Raw genomic sequence first — 23,804 nt, 5'->3', positions numbered from 1 at the left:
TTGAGTTCGTTTGGGTATAAAAGTATTTCATTTATTTTTTCTCTCTAAGACAGTACAACCATATAATTGTTTATTTTGTATGGTAACTTTATTATAGATCCTATATTGTAGAAGTCCTAAAGGCCTTAAAAACTAAAGTAACTTGAGCCTACCAGAGTAAATCTTTGTTAAGGCTTGCTCTCTGTATGTAAATTGCAAGTTCATGTCTTCCTTAACATTAACAGTACCGTATATGCCGGCGTATAAGACGACTGGGCGTATAAGACGACCCCCAATTTCTGCCCTAAAAATATAGAATTTGGGATATACTCACTGTATAAGACTACCCCGCTCCCAAATGAAAAAAAGTCTGCTTTGATTGCAACATGTTAATTTTAATTCCGCGAGAGCCGTACAATATGTTTTTAAAGGGCCATTGACAGATCAATCGCTCCAATGTTCACTTAGTACAGCAAGGAATGCTCCTCCCTGCTGTATAAAGCCACAACTGGACTGAAACAATGGTACTACACTCTGCTACAAACAGACACACACAACTCTGCTACAAACAGACAAACACACACAACTCTGCTACAAACAGACAAACACACACAACTCTGCTACAAACAGACAAACACACACAACTCTGCTACATACAGACAAACACACACAACTCTGCTACATACAGACAAACACACACACACAACTCTGCTACATACAGACAAACACATACAACTCTGCTACATACAGACAAACACATACAACTCTGCTACATACAGACAAAGACATACAACTCTGCTACATACAGACAAACACATACAACTCTGCTACAAACAGACAAACACACACAACTCTGCTACAAACAGACAAACACACACAACTCTGCTACATACAGACAAACACACACAACTCTGCTACATACAGACAAACACACACACACAACTCTGCTACATACAGACAAACACATACAACTCTGCTACATACAGACAAACACATACAACTCTGCTACATACAGACAAAGACATACAACTCTGCTACATACAGACAAACACATACAATTCTGCTACATACAGACAAACACATACAACTCTGCTACATGCAGACAAACACACACAACTCTGCTACATACAGACAAACACATACAACTCTGCTACATACAGACAAACACATACAACTCTGCTACATACAGACAAACACATACAACTCTGCTACATACAGACAAACACATACAACTCTGCTACATGCAGACAAACACACACAACTCTGCTACATGCAGACAAACACATACAACTCTGCTACATGCAGACAAACACATAGAACTCTGCTACATACAGACAAACACATACAACTCTGCTACATACAGACAAACACATACAACTCTGCTACATACAGACAAACACACAACTCTGCTACATACAGACAAATACACACAACTCTGCTGCTCTGTGGGGCCTGCACCCGCGGCTCGGCGGGTACAGCACCCGCGGCATCGGCGGGGGGGGGATTGGCAGGGCATACATCTGGGGGGTTAGAAGCAGCTCACCGGGGCCCATAATGGGCACAAGTCCCCCTGTGTTAGATATCTCCCCCATAGTGCTGCCCATGGCCCCTATATAGATCGCACAAGTCCCCCTGTGTCAGATATCGCCCCCATAGTGCTGCCCATGGCCCCTATATAGATCGCACAAGTCCCCCTGTGTTAGATATCGCCCCCATAGTGCTGCCCATGTCCCCTATATAGATCGCACAAGTCCCCCTGTGTTAGATATCGCCCCCATAGTGCTGCCCATGTCCCCTATATAGATCGCACAAGTCCCCCTGTGTTAGATATCGCCCCCATAGTGCTGCCCATGTCCCCTATATAGATCGCACAAGTCCCCCTGTGTTAGATATCTCCCCCATAGTGCTGCCCATGGCCCCTATATAGATCGCACAAGTCCCCCTGTGTCAGATATCGCCCCCATAGTGCTGCCCATGGCCCCTATAGATCGCACAAGTCCCCCTGTGTCAGATATCGCCCCCATAGTGCTGCCCATGGCCCCTATAGATCGCACAAGTCCCCCTGTGTCAGATATGGCCCCTAGGCTGCTGCCCAAAGTAAAATAAAACCCTCTTTCCTTACCTCCTCCAGCGCTGAGCTCCCTCCTGTCTGGCTCCGTGCTTCTGTTCTTCCACTTCCTGGTTGTCAGTGCGGTCATGTGATCGGCACAGCAGGCTGAGATCTCTGCCTGATCACAGTGGAAGCAGGGACACGGGGAGAAACGCTGGAGGGGGTAAGTGAAGCTTTTTTATTTTAGAATGAGCAGCAGCCTGGGGGCCAAATCTAACACATGGGGGACATGTGCGATCACACTGGGACGCAGGCTCATAGAATATGCACCGCTGCTCCAGCCCCTCACTGCGTGCGATTTCAGCACCATTGGAGATGGACAGCGGCTGTGCATATTATATGAGCGGGTGCAGGAGATCAAAGGCTGCGTTCCCCTGTGCTCCAGAGCTGCTGCCCCCACCTCCCATGGACGCTGCAGTGTACATACACACCCCCCTCCCCCCCCCCCCGTATATCCGGCGTATAAGACGACCCCCCACTGTAGCCATTATTTTAAGGGGGTAAAAAGTCGTCTTATACGCCAGTATATACGGTAATACTACAGTTAGCATTAAATGACATAGATTATCACAATAGTTAAAAACTTCAGAAGAAAGTGTCTTGTGCTGCCAGCTAGAGATGAGCAAACCTGAAGTTTGCGTTCGGAAACCGACTACCAAAAATAAAAAGTTTGGGTTCCAAGTTCGAGTGAGTTATGAGTGCAAACCACTCAAGCGAGCATCGCTGTGCTTGGGTATGAGTGATGCTTAGCCCTGTGCGAGCTGCTTGCAGTGTTTGATTGGTTCGCACTGGGGTAAAATTAGTGTGATCAGATGTAGTGTGCACACACAAAAAATAGTTGAAAAACTCTGCCCACCCTCCCCTGAAAGTGTCCTGCTTATGACTGGCAGTTTGTGGGTTGAGCCATGAATTCCCAATTACAGACTTCCACTGAGGTTCGGATCAAGTCAGGATCACAAACCGAACCTTATCTAGGGTTCGACTGTGCCCTCTGAATCGAACTTCCAAAGGTTTGCTCATGTCTAGATGAAAAGACCATTGTTGGAATTCATACTGTACCTGGACTAAAAGAATGACCTAGTCAAGTATAAAAAGCTTTAAAAGTAAACTTTACTTTAATTGAATTACAATTAGGGACAAAACAGTAAATATTGTAAGTGCAAATAAATCATAAGACCACACTGATTCCTATAGATTAAAGGCCACTTTACACACAGAGATAAGTCTTTGACAGATCTGTGGTTGCAGTGAAATTGTGGACAATCAGTGCCAGGTTTGTGGCTGTGTACAAATGGAACAATATGTCCACAATTTCACTGCAACCACAGATCTGCCAAAGATTTTTCTCTGTGTGTAAAGTGGCCTTAAGCCTAATGGTGCCAATACAATTGAGACAACTGTCAACCGAAAGCTATAGTATGTCTCCTGGTTTCCCCATTCAAATTAATTGTTGGGTTTTCATACCTTTTCAATGGGCGGAGGGTAGAAAGCTTCTGTCAGACAGCTCTAGCAGCAGCTTCTCTTCATTGAGAACACAAGAATTGGAAGTTTGAATTTAAACTGCCAAATCTTTTATCTCCCTTATTTCTCGGTTAAAGGAGAAATGGAATATACAGTTGATCTAAAGTGTATTAAGATTGTCTAGACTTGTCTGCAGAAGAAAGGTGAGAAGTAAGAAGATAATTTGTATGTTAATCTAGGTCATCTGACTAGGTGGTGTGACACAAGTCACTACTCACGGACTAGCGGTGAGGCTGGGTAGTCAAATGTTTCGGGGTCAGATACCAGGAGGTCGGTTTACAACCCAAAGGCCTAAAGCAAAGACGTAATGAAGTCACAGTCCAGTGTCAAAATTCTAGGAAGGTAGCGAACCAAGACAAAGGAGTTGCAAATGGGTAGTCAGAAGCGAGGTCAGATGTTGGGCAACAGAGACCACCGAGCTTAAAGCTACAACTGGCAGTGATCTGACCACTGCCAGCCAGCTAAATAGCCAGGTAATCACCCTAAAGAGCAACAGCTAGAGAAAGCTCAGCAACCCCAAACCGTGATCAGGCTACAAAGCAATCCTGTTTTTGCCGGGGAATGGCCCAGCCTGCTCCAGTCACAGATTGGTCATCTTTGCTGTCATTCAGAATCTTGACAGCCCAGCATGACCCTACCATCTATTGGGTGGCTGAGCTGTCACTCAAGGCGTCCTTGTGACACAGTGAATAGCTAATTCATGACAGGTTGGACAGCAGAGGTACACAAGAAAATGCAGATTTCCATTTTTAAATTATTTACTCAAAAATTAGTGATCAGCAAATAATTATAGCATTATAATTAACCACTTGCTGACCTTGGACTTACTGGGTACCTCATAGTTGTTAGGGACTTTCAGACCTTGGCTTTGCCCAATACGTCCTGGTAATTGTGCGAGCACAGGAACTGTGCTCACACAATTGCTGCCAAGAGCTCAGCTTACGTGACAGCTGAGACCCGGCTCTAAAATTCAAATGACGCTTCTTCTGTGTGCCCAAACAGTAGATTTCCACCACATATGGGGTATCATTGTACATTGGAGAAATTGCACAAGAAATTGTATTGTGCATTTCTGCCTGTTACCCTCGTGAAAATGTAAAATTTGGGGCTAAAAAAACATTTTTGTGGGAAAAAGTAAAATTTAAATTTTTTCCTTCCACAACCATATATGGTTCACTAACAATTGGAGGTATTCATAAGGATTACTGATTTTAGGCTACCCGGATAAATAAATCGGGGTGTTATGGTATCACTGCAATAGTGTAGAATGGTGCATTGAAATTAGACATGAAAAATTGTACCACTGCATAAATATTTATCGTATGGTTCACTAAAAATTGGTGGTATTCATAAGGATTATTGATTCCAGGTTACTCGGATAAATAAATTGTGGTCAGCCGACTATGCTACAAACTAAGGTCTGGTATATGTTAATAACATCTGAACTGAAAAGAGGGGGGTGGGGAGGGGAGTCACAGGAAAACCTGAACCCAGCATACAACCCAATTTGTATCACCAAGGACAATAAAGAATGATAGGTAGTGACTCAAAAGCAATATAAACCTATACAAGATGTTAGCCAGGAATCCACCAGAAAATTAAATGCAAAGACTTAATTTATTACCCATATATCATAAATAATATACAGTACAAAACAACACAGATGGGTGCTCAGCAAAGAATCCAAGTAAGGGGGGCACAGCATTGCAGGACAAAGCTACATCAATAGGGTGGGTATAAAGTGCACGTGCATAATAGCAGCAGGGTAATGATATTTAATAAAATCTTCCAGGCCCACCGCTAGAGGTAAAGGGTCGACCCCCTGGAAGAAGCCCACACGAAACGCGCGTAGGGGTCTTGGAGGGACCTACATTGAGGGACATTTAGGGGATTATGGGTGAGTGTTCTGTCACATGATGCTCTTGGCCCCCCTGGCTGACTATTTTTATGTGCACTTTACCTCTAGTCTTTGCATTTAATTTTCTGGTGGATTCCTGACTCACATCTTGTATAGGTTTATAAGGTCTGGTATATGCAGGGCTGAGGAGCAATAGTGCAGTGAGTTTATTAGTGTGAGGACCAAGACTTGTTATAAGCAGGTGCTACTGAGTCTAGTTTTTTAGGACTCAATAATTTAGTGGTTGTGCCAGGCAGACCAACGCTTGTTGGTGGATAAAGGCTGGTTTTAAATTATATCAATAAAAGAATGTTTTATTCTAAATAATTCACCAAGTCAAGGAATTTGGATCAGGATGCACAGTCAGTCGGCCTGTAGTGATAATCTCCTGCTGATAAAACACTGTTTATATTGAAACAGCACAATACAGTCCAGAAATTGGCACATCTCTATAATCAAGGACTCTGCTCCTACATTATATTGCTCTCAGATTACATAGCAAAAACCTGCTGACAGATTTGCTTTAATAGATATTGTTACTACATATATCATACCTGTGACCTGTGAACATTGACACTTGCATAATTCCCTTGAGCAATCCATTTGACAGTCTCGGAGACTTGAAAACTGGTTCCTGAAAGATTAATACTAAACTGCCCCTATGAAAGAAATGAACATTTTCACCATTCCCATGTCGCCAATTATGCCATGCTGATTGCAGCAATCACATAACACATACTTACCTGTGGACACTTGGTGGCACTGTAACAATCGCCTGCTGTGGCAAACGGTACTGCTCTCCCATGTAGGGTGCGGGCATAGAGAAGGTCTGTAGCTAAAAAAAGTGATATAACACGTTTACTAATATACCCATATAATTCATTCATATTAAGATACAATTCAGCCAGAACTCTGGGCCGATACCTATTAGTATGCTCATGGACATGCATTAGAAGACGATGACATATTAGATTGTCTATCCAAATGAAATGGAAAACTGCTACTTTACTGGTGCAAGTAAAACATTTTCCTATCATATAGTGTATAAATATGTTTGCAGAAACTTACTTTTGATTTGCATTGATATGATATCAAGCCTTATTTTGTTGAAGACAGTTAGGCCAGCGGCAAGATAATCATTTTTGCATGCGCAGTCCTGTCTTCTGCTCCCATTGAATGGACACTCATATGGATTTCTCAGCCTAAGCAAATAAAGAAGAGGCAAAGCAAAGATTGTCCGATTAATGCTGATTATCGCGCAAAGTACAATGTGGATTATTTCCCGTAATCAATACATATCACGTATCCGCTGCACAGATATTAGGCATATTATTAGTGAACCCACTGACCAAGAGACACTTATCAATAAATCATCTTCAGAACGACCATATAATTTACTTCCTACTGGCCAATTTCTTTTTGTACAGTTTTCCATAGGTTTCTTACGTTTATTGATACAGAGCATTTCTGAATAGTGGAGATAGTTGAGATAAAAAAAGATCATTAACATCTCCATGGTCAAGGCGATATTCAGTTTTTTGTACTTTCGAGTTATCTTTCCCCTTTTCCAAGAGTCATAACCTTTTCATTTTTCTCTTTATTTCTTCAGTCTTCTATAACTATATGAGGACTTGTTTTATACGGGACAAGATTTAGTTTTAAATGGCACCTTTTATTTTACCATATAACATACATAAGAGCAGGGGAAAAAATTCAAGTGGGTTGAAATAGTGAAAAATAATGCAACTCTGCCATTGTTCTTTGCTTTTACAACTTTACATTTCCTGTAAACATGACCTGGTTACATGATTCTTCTGCTCATTATGATTCCAGGGATTACAACCTTGTACATTGTAGTAGGCATCACCGTAACATCAGCACCGGTAAATCTCCTAAGCACATCTCTGAAATACTACTCTTATATTTAGCAGTTTGAAATAAAACGGAAAGTTGGTAAAGAAACTTTATTTATGTTGCCATTTTCTGAGACTTCTAACATTTTAATTTTTCCATCGCTGGAGTTGTGTTTTTGCCTGATGAGCCAACATTTCTAATGATACCATTTGAGGTACATATTATTTGTTTGTTTATCACTTGTAATTACATTTTGGGGGGGACGTGCAAAGACTAAAAAAAGGCCAATTCTGGCATTTCATTTTTTTTTATTTTTTGGTGTTTAACATACAGTTTAATTAAATTTAGATTTTAACAGATCAGAGTTTTACAGAAACAACAATACTAAATATATATACAGATGAAACCAGAAGTTTCCATTCACTATCTATAAAGATACATCTGCAGATTTTTCTCACTATCGAACATGAAGCCAGAATAAACCTTTCCCGTTTTAGGATTTTAAAAATCTATATATATAATTGCCTTATTCTGTCTGTCTGTCTGTCTTGCTCCAAAATTGTGTCCTTACGGTGACACAAAGCTGATTGGCCGCTGGGCTCGCCATGGCCCCGCCCCCCCGCACGGATTGGCTGCTCGCCCAGGCTGCGCCCCCACACGGATTGGCCGGCCGCTCGCCCAGGCTCCGCCCCCCACAGATTGGCCTCTCGCCCCGGCATCCTGCAGGCATTGGCAACTCGGCCACGCCCCGCCCCCCTTACGCAATGCACGCTAGCTCTGGCCCCCCCCCGCATTCCCCGAACCGACACGGTCACGGAGCTACGACTACCAGGTGAGTACTGTACCCCTGGGAGCCCACATCAGCGTACGCCGCCAAACCAGCCGACACATACCCTCGCATTGCTGGGGCTGGCCGGCGTATGCTGGTGTGGGCTCCCGTGCGAGCGGGGGACAAGATGCGCTGGTAACCATGGTAGCATAGTTACCAGCGCATCAAGGTCCTGCACCGGCGGAAAATCCACACACGCACACACATAACAGCACACACACACACACACACACACACACATACACATCAGATCACACTCACTCTCACACACACATCACATCGCATCCACATACTCACAACATCCTGGGATATCGTTTGCTTCTCGGCGGCGATACTGTGCTGTGAGCTTCCAGGACCTGCCGGAGGATCACATGGCCAGAAGCATGTGGTATCTCCGGATGTTGTGAGTATGAGCGCGTATGTGCAATATCGTCAATGTGTGTGTGTGTGAGTGTATGCGATCGGGTGTGTGTGAGTGTATGCGATCGGGTGTGTGTGAGTGTATGCGATCGGGTGTGTGTGAGTGTATGCGATCGGGTGTGTGTGAGTGTATGCGATCGGATCTGTGAGTGTCGGCAGAGGAGCACGGCGTACTGGAGGAGGCTGGGAGGAGAGAGGCTGATCCTGGGGAAGGCTGGGATGGGGAGGCTGAGAGAAGAGAGGCTGATGCTGGGGACCGAAAAGGCATCAGCTGGGGACAGAAAAGGCTGATGCTGGGATGAGAGAGGCTGATGCTGGGATGAGAGAGGCTGATGCTGGGATGAGAGAGGCTGATGCTGGGGACAGAGAGGCTGATGCTGGGGACAGAGAGGCTGATGCTGGGAGGAGAGAGACTGATGCTGGGATGAGAGAGGCTGATGCTGGGGACAGAGAGGCTGATGCTGGGAGGAGAGAGGCTGATGCTGGGATGAGAGAGGCTGATGCTGGGGACAGAGAGGCTGATGCTGGGGACAGAGAGGCCGATGCTGGGGACGGAGAGGCTGATGCTGGGATGAGAGAGGCTGATGCTGGGATGAGAGAGGCTGATGCTGGGATGAGAGAGGCTGATGCTGGGATGAGAGAGGCTGATGCTGGGATGAGAGAGTCTGATGCTGGGAGGAGAGAGTCTGATGCTGGGAGGAGAGAGGCTGATGCTGGGGGAGAGACGCTGATGCTGGGGGAAAGAGGCTGATGCTGGGATGAGAGAGGCTGATGCTGGGATGAGAGAGGCTGATGCTGGGGACAGAGAGGCTGATGTTGGGAGGAGAGAGGCTGATGCTGGGGACAGAGAGGCTGATGCTGGGAGGAGAGAGGCTGATGCTGGGATGAGAGAGGCTGATGCTGGGGACAGAGAGGCTGATGCTGGGAGGAGAGAGGCTGATGCTGGGATGAGAGAGGCTGATGCTGGGGACAGAGAGGCTGATGCTGGGGACGGAGAGACTGATGCTGGGATGAGAGAGGCTGATGCTGGGATGAGAGAAGCTGATGCTGGGATGAGAGAGGCTGATGCTGGGAGGAGAGAGGCTGATGCTGGGAGGAGAGAGGCTGATGCTGGGGGAGAGAGGCTGATGCTGGGATGAGAGAGGCTGATACTGGGATGAGAGAGGCTGATGCTGCGGGTAGAGAGGCTGATGCTGGGAGGAGAGAGGCTGATGCTGCGGGCAGAGAGGCTGATGCTGCGGGTAGAGAGGCTGATGCTGGTGCAGCATGGGGGATGGAGCACGATGGGGGGTGCGCATCATGGGGGATGGAGCACGTTTGGGAGTGCGCAGCATGGCGGATGGAGCACGTTTGGGAGTGCGCAGCATGGCGGATGGAGCATGTTCGGGAATGCGCAGCATGGCGGATGGAGCACGTTTGGGAGTGCGCAGCATGGCGGATGGACCACGTTTGGGAGTGCGCAGCATGGCGGATGGAGCACGTTTTGGAGTGCGCAGCATGGCGGATGGAGCACGTTTGGGAGTGTGCAGCATAGCGGATGGAGCACGTTTGGGAGTGCGCAGCATGGGGGATGCAGCACGATGGGGAGTGCGAAGTATGGCGGATGGAGCACGTTTGGGAGTGCGCAGCATGGTGGATGGAGCACGTTTGGGAGTGCGCAGCATGGCGGATGGAGCACGTTTGGGAGTGCGCAGCATGGGAGATGGAGCACGATGGGGGGTGCGCAGCATAGGGGATGGAGCACGATGGGGAGTGCGCTGCATGGGGGATGGAGCACGATGGGGAGTGGGCTGCATGGGGGATGGAGCACGATTGGAAGTGCACACCTTCCCCCAACACACACACACGCGCGCGCACTGCACAACACACCACACACACTGGGAACCACAAACAACTGCCCTACACAGACACCCACACACACAGACAACGCTGCACACACAAATATACGCACTGTGCGGTAGCACGGTCGGCTGCGCAGCAGAAGACAAGGGATCCAGGCATTAAGGTTCACAGCACACGGTTTAATGTCCAAACAAAAGTCCACAGCAATATACATGTGCCTCTCCAGCAGAGGACTCAGGGAGTTCTGTTCACTCCCTCACACCCGGCACACCTGCCCTCGTTCCTGTTTCCATTTAACCCTTCCTTCAGCCTGTAGGGAAACAGTATTAACCCTAGAGTGGATTTACTTTCTATCATGGAGTGAGCACAACCAGGGCGAGACATACCGGCCGTCATAGATAACCCCGGTCACAGTCTCACATACCCCCCCCCTCAGTTCAAGCGTGCGGGGTTGAACTCCCGCCATCAAACACGGGCCGTGGGACAAGGCATCGGCGTTGCCCTGCAACCTACCGGCCCTATGTTCAACCGTAAACCGGAAGTTCGGCAGAGAAAGGAACCACCGGGTAACCCGAGCATTCCGTTCCTTGGCGGACCTCATCCAGACCAGTGGAGAGTGATCCGTCACCAATCGAAACTGCCGTCCCAGCAGGTAATAGCGTAGGGACTCCAAGGCCCACTTGATCGCCAGGCACTCCTTCTCCACTACGCTATAATTCCGCTCGGGAGGGGTGAGCTTCCTACTTAAGAAGGTGACGGGGGTGTTCCTCCCCCTGAACCACCTGAGACAGCACTGCCCCCAGGCCGACCTCTGAGGCATCAGTCTGCACTATGAACTCCTTCCGGAAATCAGGGTGTACAAGAACGGGCTGTCCGCACAGGACCCCCTTCAGGGCCCGGAAGGAGTCCTCGGCCTGCGGAGTCCAGCGCACCATGACGGACTTCTTGCCTTTGAGAAGGTCCGTCAAGGGGGCTGATAGTCCCGCAAAATCCTTTACAAACCTCCTGTAGTATCCCACGATACCCAGGAAGGCCCTAACCTGCTTCGTGGTCAGGGGTCTAGGCCACTTCTGGATCGCCTCAACCTTGTTAACTTGGGGCTTAATCACTCCTTGGCCTATCACGTAGCCCAAGTAGTGGGCTTCCGTGAGTCCCAACGCACATTTCTTGGGATTGGCTGTCAATCCGGCTGTTCGAAGCGCGTCCACCACCGCTTGTACCTGTTCCAAGTGGGTCTGCCACTCGGAGCTGTAAATAATGATGTCATCAAGGTACGCTGATGCATACGCCTGGTGGGGTTCCAGCACTAAGTCCATCAACCTCTGGAACGTGGCCGGAGCGCCATGTAACCCAAAAGGCAAGACAACATAGTGGAAGAGACCCTCTGGCGTAACAAAAGCGGTTTTCTCCTTGGCGGACTCCGTCAGTGGCACCTGCCAGTACCCCTTGGTCAGGTCGAGCGTGGTAAAATATCGCGCCTGTCCCAGCCTATCAATCAGCTCATCCACCCGGGGCATGGGGTAGAGATCGAACTTGGATATTTCGTTCAATCTCCTAAAGTCATTGCAGAACCTTAAGGAGCCATCGGGTTTTGGTATTAGGACAATCGGACTAGCCCATTCACTCCGGGATTTTTCGATGACCCCCAGGCGTAACATTGTCTTTACTTCCTCCGATATGGCTTGTCGTCGAGCCTCCGGTACCCGTTATGACTTCAGGCGTACCTTCAGGTGGGGCTCGGTGACAATATCATGTCGTATCAGACTGGTCCTACCGGGCAGCTCGGAGAAGACATCGGGGTTCTGCTGAACCAACCGTCTGACCTCTCGCCTCTGTTGCTTGGTGAGGGCTTCTCCAATCCTTACTTCCGGTTCGTCCTCTCCGGAGGTCGCTGGAGCCGGATGTGAACGACCCGAAGAGGAGGGAGATGGGGAAAAAACAGCCATCAGGTTTTCCCGTTCCTGCCAAGGTTTTAATAGGTTGACATGGTATATTTGTTCAGGTTTCCGCCTATCGGGCTGCAATACTTTATAGTTAACCACCCCGACTCTTTCCTTTATCTCGTAGGGGCCTTGCCACTGAGCCAGGAATTTACTCTCCGCCGTGGGGATTAATACCAACACCCGATCCCCGGGTTTAAAGGTCCGCACGGTGGCTTGTCTATTGTAGCGGCCGCTTTGCGCGGCCTGAGCCTCCTGTAAATGCTCCTTCACAATTGGCATGACCGCGCTTATGCGGTTCTGCATACCCAAAATGTGTTCAATCACACTTTTATGGGGGGTGGGCTCTTGCTCCCATGTTTCCTTTGCCAGGTCCAACAATCCCCGGGGATGTCGCCCGTATAACAATTCAAAAGGCGAAAACCCCGTGGATGCCTGTGGCACCTCACGGATGGCAAACATCAAATAGGGAAGCATCATATCCCAGTCTTTCCCGTCTTTTGAAATCACCCTTTTGAGCATGGTTTTCAGGGTTTTATTGAAACGCTCGACTAAACCGTCCGTTTGAGGATGATACACAGACGTACGCAACTGCTTGATCTGGAGTAGCCGGCATAGCTCTTTGGTCACTTTAGACATGAATGGGGTCCCCTGATCCGTAAGGATCTCCTTGGGCAACCCCACCCGGCAGAACACAGCAAACAACTCCCGAGCTATAAGCTTTGCTGCAGTATGTCTGAGAGGTATCGCCTCGGGATACCGGGTGGCATAGTCAACGATCACTAGGATGTGTTGGTGCCCTCGAGCGGACTTTACGAGGGGCCCCACCAGATCCATCCCTATCCGTTCAAAAGGGACTTCTATAATGGGTAACGGTACCAACGGACTGCGAAAATGGGTCAGGGGTGCGGTAAGCTGACACTCCGGGCAGGTTTCGCAGAACCGTTTTACCTCCCCAAAGACTCCGGGCCAATAGAACCTTTGCAATATTCGCTCCTGCGTTTTCTTGACCCCTAGGTGGCCACTCATCAGGTGTTTATGAGCCAAGTCGAGGACCCGCCGGCGATGCGGCTGGGGTACCACCAACTGCTCTACCCCCACGCCCCGTATTTCATCTACCCGGTAGAGTAAATCCTGCTTAAGAGCGAAATGGGGGTACCTTACCTGGGCACCGGGCAGCTGTGCCACCCCGTCAATTACTGTCACCCGACTCCGGGCATGTATTAATGTAGGGTCCTGGAGTTGGGCAGTCCCAAACGTATCCGGGGACGCCTCCAACTCCGGGATGGGTTCGACCATCTCAGCCTCTCCTGCCAATACCTCTAGGGGCGACCTATCGGGTTCACATTCTGTCCCTATCATGGGGACCCCTACGGCAGGTGTCCCGGATTCAGGATTGTAGGGCTCAGGTCCCGGACTGACCAATATCTGAGGAGACTTAGGGGGTCCCTTCCATAAAGTCCAAAAATAGGGCAGATCCCTTCCTAGGATCACGTCATAGGGAAGAGTGTTACGAAGTCCCACCTCATGTTGCACCTGACCGCAAGGTGCTGTGATGGTGACAATCCCTGTGGGATAGTCTCGGCGGTCCCCATGTATGCAAACCACCCCCACGGTACGTCCTGTGGCTTTTACTTTAGCCCTCAAGGTGGATCGCACAAGGGTCACTAAGCTTCCGGAATCCAACAATCCTGTAACCGGACATCCATTCACCTGTATTTGGCACAAGTGGGGCTCCGTCTCTGGGGAGACCAGGTCAGCGGTACACACCACCTGAGCATACATTGAACCCCGCCGGGTAACCCCACAATCCATGGGCTCCGTGGTGAGTGGACACTGGGCTTCCATATGTCCCACCCGCTGGCACCGCCAACATCTAATGGGGACGGAAACTCCCTTGACGGGTTGTCGTTTAGGGTACAGAACCTTCCGGACCTCAGGAATGGCGGCCGCGGCCTCAGACGGGACGGTAGGGGACTCCTGCACCGTTGTCAGCGGTGGGTCCTTGGCCCTAGGCTTGGAGGGGCCGGACCGACGGGCGGTACGCAAAGTCTCAGTGTCCCGTATAAAGTCCTGCGTAGCCACATGCCGCTCTACCAGGGACACTAATTGGTCCATGGTACTGGGGTCACCCTGTCCTACCCACCGTTGAACGGTGACGGGTAAAGTGCGCACAAAACGATCCACTACTACCCTTTCCACCATTTGCGCCGGGCTCAGAGTGTCAGGCTGCAACCACTTTTTTACAAGATGCAACAAGTCATAGGCCTGGGAGCGTACGGGTTTGGCTTCCTCATAGAACCACTGATTTACCCGCTGAGCCCGTACATAGGTATTCACCCCCAACCGAGCCAGTATTTCGGCTTTCAGGGTCACATAGTCAATGGCGTCCTTGGTACAGAGGTCCAGGTACGCTTTTTGGGGTTCCCCCGTCAGATAGGGCGACAATACCTCAGCCCACTGGGGGGTCGGCAGCTTTTCCCGCTCGGCCACCCGCTCAAACACCGCCAGGAACGCTTCCACATCATCCCTCGGGGTCATCTTTTGCAACGCTTGTCTCACCGCTTTCTGGACGCTGCCGTCGTCACCCGGTCCCGGGGTTGTTGCTGCCGGTCCGGCATGGATCGACTTGGCCAGGAGAACCATCTGTTCTTGATGTCTTTGTTCCTGCAATTGCAAGGCTTGCTGCTGACGTGCATTGGCCTGAACCAGCTGTTCTTGGTGCCTTTTGTCCTGCCCTTGCAAGGATTGCTGCTGACGTTCCAACGCCCGGAGCAGGTGTGCATTGGTCTGTTGCTGCTGTGCATTAGCCTCTTGTAGCTGTGCATTAGCCTGTTGTTGCTGTGCATTAGCCTGAGCCAGCTGCTTTAGTATGTCCTCCATGGCGTCACCGGGTTTGGGCTGTAGTATAGCCGCTCGAATCCAGGACATGTGCTACTGGGTCACCAGGGATGGATGCTTCACCTCACCGGCTGTCATGCCCGCATTCTCCACCATATGTGAGGTAGCACGGTCGGCTGCGCAGCAGAAGACACGGGATCCAGGCATTAAGGTTCACACCACACGGTTTAATGTCCAAACAAAAGTCCACAGCAATATACATGTGCCTCTCCAGCAGAGGACTCGGGGAGTTCTGTTCACTCCCTCACACCCGGCACACCTGCCCTCGTTCCTGTTTCCATTTAACCCTTCCTTCAGCCTGTAGGGAAACAGTATTAACCCTAGAGTGGATTTACTTTCTATCATGGAGTGAGCACAACCGGGGCGAGACATACCGGCCGTCATAGATAACCCCGGTCACAGTCTCACAGCACATACCGCACAACACACACATTGCACAAAACATACCTTCCCCCAAAACACACCACACACACACAAACCGCGCAACACACACACAACGCTACAGACACACAGCGCTCCACAAACAACGCAACACACATACAACACCGCTCTCACCCCCCGTCACACCCAGAACACTTGGTAACTACACACAACATCTATATATATATATATATATAACAAAAATCATACATGAACTACACAATACGTAAATTCTAGAATACCCGATGCGTAGAATCGGGCCACCTTCTAGTTATTTATATTTGCTAAATGCCAGAATAATGAGAGAGAGAGAGAGAGAGAGAGAGAGTGTTTTAAGGTATTTTTATTATTTTCTACAAAGTCAAAAGTTTACATACGCTTCATTAGTATTTGCTACCATTGCCCTTATACTGTATGACTTGGGTGATATATTTTGGATATCCTTCCACAAGTCTCTCACAATAGTTGGTAAGAATTTGGGCCCATACCTCCTGACAGAACTGGTGTACCTGAGCCATGTTTGTAGGTCACCTTGCTTTCACTGGCCTTTTCAGCTTTGTACATAAATTTTTCAATAGGATTGAGATCAGGGTTTTGTGATGGCCACTCCAAAACATTGACTTTGTTATCCTTACGACACTTTGTAACCAGTTTGGTAGTATACTTTAGGTCATTGTCTATTTGGGAGCCCATTTCCACCCAAGCTTTAAGTTCCTGGCTGATGTCTTGAGATGTTGCTTCAGTATTGCCACATAATCATTTTTCCTCATGATGATATCTATTTTGTGAAGTGCACCATTCCCTCTTCCGGCAAAACAACCACACAACATGATGCTGCCACCCCCATGTTTCATAGATGGCATGGTGTTCTTAGACTTCAAAGCTTTTCCCTTTTTCCTCCAAACGTAACAATGGTCATTATGGCCAAATAGTTAAATTTTAGTTTTGTCAGACCACATGACATGTCTCCAAAAAATAAGGTCTTTTTTCCTATGTGTATTTGAAAACATTAATCTGTCTTTTTTATGCTCCTTTTGGAGTAATGGCTTCTACCTGGCAGAGGGGCTTATCAGCCCATGTTGATACAGTACTTGTTACACTGTGGATAATGACACAATCTGACCAGCTTCCGCCAGCATAATCACAAGGTCTTTTACTTTTGTTCGTGGGTTAATATGCACATCTGACCAAATTATGTTAATCTCTGGTACACAGAGCCTGTATGCTTACTGAGCAGTATGATGGCTGGACATTGCCATCTTGTTTGTAATTGCGTATAATTGTTTGTACATGAACAAGCCACTTTCAGGTATTTGGAAATTGCATCCAAGGATGAACCAGACATGTGCAAGTCCACAATTCTGTTTCTGAGATCTTGGTTGATTTTCTTTTGACTTTCCCATGATGCTACACAAGAAGCAGTGTGTGTCAGGTGTGCATTAAAATATGTCCACAGGTGTATCTGTAATTAACTCAAAAGTTGCCAATAAAACTATCACAGGCTTCAAAAGACATGACATCATCATATGAGTTATCCCATATTGTTTAAAGGCATAGTACTCTTAAGGCTCCGTTACACGCAACGACATTGCTAACGAGATGTCGCTGGGGTCACGGAATTCATGACGCACATCCGGCCTCGTTAGCGATGTCGTTGCGTGTGACACGAGCAACCGTTAACGATCCCAAATACTCACCAAATTGTTGATTGTCGACACGTCGTTCATTTTCAAAATATCGTTGCTCGTTTTGGACACAGTTTGTTCCTGAGACAGCACACATCACTACGTGTGACACCCCAGGAACGACGAACAGCAGCGTTCCTGCATCCTCCGGCAACGAGGTGGGAGTGACATTCATGCGGCTGCTCTCCGCCCCTCTGCTTCTATTGGTAGCCTGCTGTGTGACGTCGCTGTGACGCCGCACGAACCGCCCCCTTAAAAAAGAGATTGTTCGCCGGCAACAGCGACGTCGTTAGGATGGTAAGTTGGTGTGACGCGTACTGGCGATATTGTTCACCGCGGGCAGGGATTTGCCCGTGACGCACAAACGACAAGGGCGGGTGCTATTGCTAGCGACATCGCTAGCGTGTAAAGCAGCCTTTAGTGTTTGTAAACTTTTGACATTGCAGAAAATAATAAAATTGTCTTAAAACATTCTCTCTCAATATTCTGGAATTTGGAAATTATAAATAATTTTGGTAATTGTAATTGACCTTAAACAGGAAAGGTTTATTCTGATTTCGTGTCATATAGTGAATAGAACATGCATATGTGTCTTTTTAGATAATATATGTAAACGTCCGGTTTCAAATATATATATATATATAATATAAATATTTTATTTCATTTATTTTTTTTTTTTAAATGGCCAAAGTTGAGTGATCCCCATAGGTGACTTGAACCTGCTATATTTTGAATAATTGTTCAGTATATTGCAAAACCACGGTATTCCTCACTGATCTCCTGTCAAACTAAGTCATAGGCTCAGTTTATAGGAGCACCGACACCACAACCATAAGGGCCTTCAGTCAGCTCCTTGCTGCTCCCTTGTTGTGATGTTGTGATGGGGCTAGCAGACACTTGTATAATTACACCACGGAATTTGGGTCATTAAAATTCCGCTGTCAGAGACTGAAGAGCAGCTTTCTCCAGTTGCTGTTTTTACAGGCAGATGTTAGCTGTATAACACAGCCAGCACCTGCTAGATATGGTCCTGGCTCAGGTGCTGAGCATGCTCTATTCCCCCATATTGGCATAGGATATACAAGTATGTGTTTACTTACTAACCAACAGTTGGAGCATTAGAAACTTTTAAATACCTATATCCGAATACTTCTGAAAAGTTATCCCCTTCACCTTTAAGAAGTGTTATATATTCTTTTGGATTATCTGACTGCATTCCTGAACAGTAAATCTAAAAGAAATAAACAAGACCATAAAGTAAAGCACTAAATACAATCTTAAATAAGTAGTATCAGTAGCATTAAACTTACCTTTACTTTTTTGTTGGTAATTTTCAATAAATATTCACCATCTACATCAGTGTTATTCAGTAAGCGTAGCTCTTTGCAGCTCTTATAGTCACCTGTGGATAATAAAATCATAGGGAGATTATTCAAAAATTCTAGCTTATTTATTATGTCCTAGTCATATTTTACCAATAAACCTGGTAATGCCCATTAAGTAATACAGTTAGTTATTTTATATTTTACAAAATATAAAGTTGTAGCAAGCAGTACAATAACACCCAGCACCTGTACGGCTCCGATGCACATATTTGAAGTACTCTGATTCACAGATACTACAAAATGCTACTGTGCATAATGGTAAAAACTACTAAAAAAAAACCCCAAATGTTACTATTACTTGGGTCCTTTAGTTTGTGGGCAAAGCTTGACAAATCCTGTTGCCTACTACATGCTGGACAGAGGTGGGATAATTTCTACTGCAGCCCATCAAAAGCCTTAAACAGTATTCTGAGGAGTTGTAAGAATATGGGCACAATGATCCATGTAAGCTTGTGAGATTAGTAATTTGACACTGCCCTCTTCTGGCCAAAGAAAGAATAGCCAGAAGACAAGAAGTAACCTAGGAATTAAAAACCGGGAAATTGGTTCCTGGGGGAAGGTCTTGGTGAGAAGGACCAGTTCAGCAGGAGGCAAGGGAAGAGGAAAAGGATTGAAGAGCCCAAGAAGTGACCGGAAAAGGAGTTCTGGTGTGAAGGGGAGCAAGCGCAGGGACATGGATGCAGAGGTGAGGAAGGAGCAAGCAACACGGTGACAAGGTGACAGCTCCAGAGCAGACGGGAATATGCAGCCCGCAAGACAGAATCCCTCACATCGCCAGGCAAGTACCCGAGTACAGCTTGCAAGCCAGAATCCCTCGCATCGCCAGGCAAGACCCCAAGTGCAGCCCGCAAGACAGAAACCCTCACACTGCCAAGCAAGTGCCCATTTACAGCCCGCAGAACCCAGACCCCTACTACGCCAGTCCAGACCAAGACCGCCACTATGCCAGTCAAGACCCAGACCCACACTACACCGGTCAAGACCCAGGCCCTTGCCACACAGGTCAAGACCCAGACCCCCTACTACACCAGTCAAGACCCCCAGTCCAGACTACGTGGTCAAGCTACAGACGAGCCAATCAAGATAGCTGGCAGTGGGTGACCCGAATCCGCCGGGCTGTTACCTGCTGCCCAGCCGGGCGGTAATTAATACAGGGATTGTGATGATAGTGATATGAGTTAGTTCATTTGGGATATAGCTATTGTATACCATAGATACATAGGTTTAGTATCTTAGGACTACGGACGGATGTAGGCCCTGACTGGTCCATACTCTTCTCCATAGTAGTTAACGTGGGCCACGAGTTAGTAGAGAGTAGTGTTCCTTCCCTGAAGTTTGGTAGAGTCTTTGATTGCTGTGTTGTTAATAACTGAAAACTGTAATTGTTGCGTCACCACTGTGTCTTCCTTCTCTGTGTGCTGCACCCTCGGCGTGCTTCTTAAAGAGTAAGAGGGGGAAATAAAAAAGCTCTTGTCTAAAAATGGAGTTATTTTATTCTAGGTTTTATTTAAAAAAAGACAAAATAAAATCAAAGTAAAGGAGGAGGTTTAGGTGGGAATTGTTAGGATATTTTTCATTGTTCTTTTAAAAGATGTCAACTATAGTTGTGTTAATTAACCCTCATATATAGAGAGATTTAAATAGATCCCACCTGTGACATTTCTGTCATATTCTCAAGTATAATGTATAGTGTACATGCCTTATTATTTTTGTTCCCAACTTTGAAACCATCACAGATTTTCATAGGACAAAAACAATTTTGTGACCTCCTTATTTGCCAATTAATACCAGTTTCAATTTTTGTCAACAAGAGACCTAATTTTCACTGCGCGTTTTTTTCTATGACTTTATTAAAGAGGACTATGGACCTATCCCTAGACCTTAGTTCTCGTGATTGATAAGTGAGGCTTACTCCAAGTATTTATAGCTTATGCGGCTGTTACGCTATAAATGGAAAAATATCCATTTAAAAGAATATCCATACCAAAGTTGACGTCCATGAGAAGGTATCAATAAACTGCAATAAATATGTTTTTATACTTACTAATAATAGCAACAACACTTACAGTATTTTGACGAGCATGATTTCCGAGCCCGGGGTTTTACATGTGATGGACACAACTCATTTGGAAGATTTTTTTCAGTCATACACACAACTTTTCTTTCCATGAAGCCAATACCACATGTTGCAGAACACTGTTTGAAGAGGGCACATAGTATTAATTGCAAATACAAGAAGCATGTATTTTGTACACTACCGCAAAAAGATATTTGGCCTTTAAGTGAAATTTATGTAAAACGTAAAATGTTCATGCTACAGTGATACTTTATCATGAAAATATGGAATTTAAGCAGAAGCATGCAATGGTGAATTCCTCATCTCAAGCAATTTTATAGAAACAATAGCCAACAAAAGTGATGGGTATACCCAACTAAAAAAATGTTGATATCTCAATAACTTTTCTTGTGCCATTGAGCATCAATTACAGCTTGACAATGACATCTCATACTAGCCACAAGTTTAGTTGTTGTTTGCTGACACATGGCATCCCCCTCTTCTTGAAGTTCATTAATGTTCTGGGGTACAGAGTTACGAGCCTCGGCATGGCGATTCAACCGATACTATAGGTTTTCTATGGGATTCAGGTATGGAGAAAGTGCAGGCTACTTCATTTGAGGTACCCCAGCGTCTAGCAGCCATTCCCTAATGATGCGACCTCAGTGAGCTGGAGCATTGTTGTCTATGAAGATGAAATTAGGCCTGTGTTGTTTTATGCAGATGTACAATGACTGGAATAATGATGTTATTCAAGTAGTAAGGGCTTGTCACTGAACTATTTACAAATTGTAGGCCAGCTCTGTATTGACTAGACACACCTGCTCACACTGTAACACCACCAAAGGCTCATATGGTGACAAAAGTGGCCCAGTGTGAATAGACTTTCATCAGTGAATAGCAATGATGACCACTGGTCCATCGTCTAGCAAGTCAATGACGCCTGTGCGTGGTGGTGTGGTCAGATACCCTTGCAGGTTGTGTAGCGCGCAGAACATGCTGATCTAAATGGTTTTGAATGGTGTGATGTCACACTTGGGTACCTCTCATTTCCCCTTGATGTTCTTGGAGTTGTGTGGCATTCATCATCCAGTTCCGAAGGGCATTGTTTACAATGAAGCAGTCGTCAATGTGCAATGTGTCCAAAGGACCTCCACTTCTAGGCCTTTCTGTGACTCTTAAGGTCTCTCTGTATCTTTGTTGCAACTCGCTGATGACACTCTGAGACACTCTAAGCTCAGTGGCCACTTCCATTGGAGAACATCCTGCTAGAAGCCTTACAATGGCAAGGTACTGTTGATCAGTTGTTTGGTATTGTCTTGGCCTTATGATGTCAAAATGTGAACAACACGATGAGGAGTACTGTTTAAATACCAATTCTAATTGAACCTCGAAATGTATTGGGTGTCTCATAAATCAAACATCTATTGTGAATTTTGCCATTAAGTTCATTGGTACAGTAGAGAACAGCAAGTTGAGCAAAAAGTAGTGAGACTTTGAACAGTTGAACATGTACACTCAAATGTTTAGAGAAGGTCACATTAAGTTCACCTGAAAAGGTTAGAGAGCATTTCAGTATCACCCTTAAACTTCACCAGAAAGCCAAATATCCCTAACTTTTTGTGAGTAGTGTAAAAACACAAGATTTTGTTGCACTACGAACAGATGTACTACTACTTTAATCATTGTTCAAAAATGTCAGGGGTAGATATGAGCAGACCTGTGTAAGTTTGGCCAGATTTCAGTTAAAAGTTCCGTTTGGGACCAGGACTTTTACAAATTTTACCCTGGACCCTGAACCCCATATGTCAATAGAGACCTGAACTTGTTTGCTATAAAATGGTCATAGTAAGGGCTAGAGGGCTGCTAAAGGAAGCAAAATGGGGGTAATTAATTTAAATAAACTGTTTTTCCTGTGTCTGTGTTTTTTTTTAACTCTATACTTACTGGGTTAGTAATGAGGGTGTCTAATAAACTATCCATTACTAACCCCAGGGCTTGATGTCAGCTGTTGATTTACAGCTGACATCAACCCCACAAGTATTGCCCCGATTTCCACTGCACCATGGCAATTATGCCAAAGCACCAGAACTGGTGCAACTAATGGATGCACCACTTCTGGCACAGCTGCAGACTGCTATATTTAGGGCTGAAAGGGCCAAATAACCTGATATTATTAGCTCCCAGATGTCAGCTTTACTGTGGCTGGTTATCAAAATTAGAGGGACACACATCATTTTTATTTTATTTTAATTATGTAAATACTTTTTAAAAATGGCATGGGATCCCCTCTATTTTAATGACCAGTCAAGGTAAAGCAGACAGCTGAGGGCTGCAACCCACAGATTTATGCTTTACCTGCGCTGGTTATCAAAAATAGGCGGGGTGCCAAGTTATTTTTTGCTGCTTCTTTATTGTTCACAGCAGCTTACAGGCAATTTCGGCATGCAATAAAGCTGATTGATTTGCATTCGAACAGCACCTGAACACGTACACAGACTTTTTTAAACTCCGTGTTTGAGTCTGTGATCTGGACACCCATTGTCCGGTATGAATTTTGAACTTTAAAGTTTAGGTTCGCTGACCCCTCATCAGAGGTATATTCATCAATTCAACTAACATTGTATATACTTTTTCTTCAACTTAAGAGTTTTACTTCACTTTTACTTCATTTACTTTATATATCTGGCACACCAGAATTATAATCCCCACATTAATAAACCCCATGAAGCATCGTTTTAATTATTTCTTAAAATAATAGTACACATGAAAATAAACAACTTTGTAATACATCTTATCAGACAAATCTGCTTCTTTCTCTGCTAGAATTGATCAGTCATTATCAAAATCCTCAATTCTGAGATAAAATCTGTATTCAGTGAGGACTTTCCCATTAATGAGATAGGAGATGGCAGGAGAGATGAACGAATCCATAGTTGGGTGTTCGAACCGAACACAGACTGTA

General features: G+C 46.1%; 1 protein-coding gene across 1 annotated transcript in view; it reads right to left on the bottom strand.

Moving 5' to 3' along the window:
• ADAMTS20 (ADAM metallopeptidase with thrombospondin type 1 motif 20) overlaps positions 1-23,804 on the bottom strand; it is a 322,687-nt gene that overhangs the window by 1,199 nt on the left and 297,684 nt on the right. The window contains exons 33-38 of the mRNA XM_075344979.1: positions 20,850-20,979; positions 18,709-18,800; positions 18,535-18,629; positions 6,576-6,709; positions 6,251-6,342; positions 6,062-6,166 (exon numbers count right to left, since the gene is read on the bottom strand). Of these exons, the coding sequence (XP_075201094.1) occupies positions 6,062-6,166; positions 6,251-6,342; positions 6,576-6,709; positions 18,535-18,629; positions 18,709-18,800; positions 20,850-20,979 (648 nt within the window). The remainder of the gene's footprint in view (positions 1-6,061; positions 6,167-6,250; positions 6,343-6,575; positions 6,710-18,534; positions 18,630-18,708; positions 18,801-20,849; positions 20,980-23,804) is intronic.

This window comes from Anomaloglossus baeobatrachus, chromosome 4, assembly GCF_048569485.1.
Source record: "Anomaloglossus baeobatrachus isolate aAnoBae1 chromosome 4, aAnoBae1.hap1, whole genome shotgun sequence".
In the NCBI taxonomy this organism is placed as follows: Eukaryota; Metazoa; Chordata; class Amphibia; order Anura; family Aromobatidae; genus Anomaloglossus; species Anomaloglossus baeobatrachus.
This window is presented reverse-complemented; position numbering and strand designations above follow the sequence as displayed.